Raw genomic sequence first — 1,849 nt, 5'->3', positions numbered from 1 at the left:
GTCTTGTAGGTTTGAAGTTTTCCTTGAAAAACAAGGAAAAGTTTTGATTTTGGAAAAACTTCCTTGTAAAATGACATTAACAAACAATGGAAAACTCATTTTCCAGGAATTTTTTTTCACTGTATCCACCCCCAAATTATTCACATATTTACACCTCATCCTGCTTTTCCATTACCAAACTAAACCATAACAAAAAATCAACACATTTTCCTCACAACCATTTCATTATCATATATACTATTTTAATATCCCCTCTTCTAACACCATTAGATTACACAAAAAAGAAAGAAAAGGAAAGGAAATGAGAACAATTCCAGCTTACCCATAAAAAAAAAAAAGAAAAAGAAAAAAGAGAACAACTCAAACAAGTCAAAACAGATCTACCAACCACGTTCCTTGAATAAAAAACTAAGCAGCTCCTCTGTCTCCATCAATCATCTCATTTCCTTTGCTGCATTTTCAAGAAGACATAATCTCAAACCAATAAAACCTTCTTCAATCCTCTCCAACTCAACTTACCCACCTATTCCACCAAAAGTTCTCAGAAAAACTGAAATATATTCTCCCATTCATCTTCTCTTTCTATGCATCTCCAAGGGAGGAAAAGAGCCATCACCCGATTCCTCCAGTTCCCTCCTTTCTCCAATTCAAGCTAATTTTACATCTCCAAAAGCCCATTCAAACACATCAAAAACAAAACCCATTTCCCAAATCCCACAATCCAAAGAACCCAAATTCCCAAAACCCAAAAAACAACAAGAAGAAGAGAAAAGCCCCATTTCTTTCATGGGTTTTCCCAACATAAACATGAGGTCCAAAACCCAAAACCCCCTCAACTATAAATTCCTCCTCCTTAGCATCTTCCTTGCCTTCCTCCTCCTCTTCATCCTAAGATCAAACCTCTCATCTTCCCAACAAAATCCATCTCCTACTTCTCAAATCCCATCATCAAACTCCATTGTAGAAATCCAAACCAACCCACAAACCACCTGCCCCCCACCCACTACACCATATTGCACAAAAATCCCACCCTCCCTAGTCCAAGCTCTCACCCACTACTCCGCCTCCAACATAACCCCACAACAAACACTCAAAGAGATCTCCATCACTTCTCAAATTCTGGAGGCAAAATCCCCATGCAACTTCCTAATCTTTGGCTTAGGGCATGATAGCCTCATGTGGAGTGCACTTAACCATGGGGGACACACAATTTTCCTAGAGGAGGACAAGTCATGGATTGAACAAATCACCTCTAGGTTTCCCATCTTAAAATCGTACCACGTGGCATACGATACTAAGGTGAGCCAGGCTGATGATCTGATAAGGGTGGGCCAGATGGAAGAGTGTAGGGCGATCGGTGACGTAAGATTTTCGAAGTGCCAATTGGCACTTAAGGGTGTGCCTAGTGAGATCAATGAGGTGGAGTGGGATTTGATCATGGTGGATGCGCCTACCGGATATTTTGAGGGTGCGCCGGGGAGGATGGGGGCCATCTACACTGCAGGGATGATGGCTAGGAATAGGAGGGAGGGGGAGACTCATGTTTTTGTTCATGATGTGGATAGAGTGGTGGAAGACAAGTTTTCAAAGGAGTTTCTTTGTGAGGGGTACATGAGGGAACAAGAGGGGAGGTTGAGGCACTTTGTCATCCCAAGTCACAGGGGTGTTTTGGGCAAGTCCTTTTGTCCTTGAGGGAGTATTCTTTTTGTTTTTTTTGGGTCTTTTTCCCCCCTTTGGGATATGATTTTTAGACTCTTTTGCTTTAATAATGGCATTCCTCTTCTTTCCTATGCTTCTATAGTCGGTTATATATAAAGGCCATGTCTGGCAGGCAGTAATATTTTTTCCA

At 41.3% G+C, this 1,849-nt stretch overlaps 1 protein-coding gene across 1 annotated transcript; it reads left to right on the top strand.

The window, feature by feature from the left end:
* The first annotated feature begins 458 nt into the window (after nt 1-458).
* LOC143864880 (glucuronoxylan 4-O-methyltransferase 1-like) lies at nt 459-1,849 on the top strand. The gene has a single exon (XM_077375747.1). The coding sequence runs from the start codon at nt 787-789 to the stop codon at nt 1,690-1,692; it is 906 nt and encodes a 301-aa protein (XP_077231862.1). The 5' UTR covers nt 459-786; the 3' UTR covers nt 1,693-1,849.

This window comes from Tasmannia lanceolata, unplaced genomic scaffold, assembly GCF_043159265.1.
Source record: "Tasmannia lanceolata isolate RefF3 unplaced genomic scaffold, GAP_Taslan_0.1 ptg000054l, whole genome shotgun sequence".
In the NCBI taxonomy this organism is placed as follows: Eukaryota; Viridiplantae; Streptophyta; class Magnoliopsida; order Canellales; family Winteraceae; genus Tasmannia; species Tasmannia lanceolata.
Note: the sequence above shows the minus strand (reverse complement) of the source record. Positions and strands in the feature narration are given on the sequence as shown.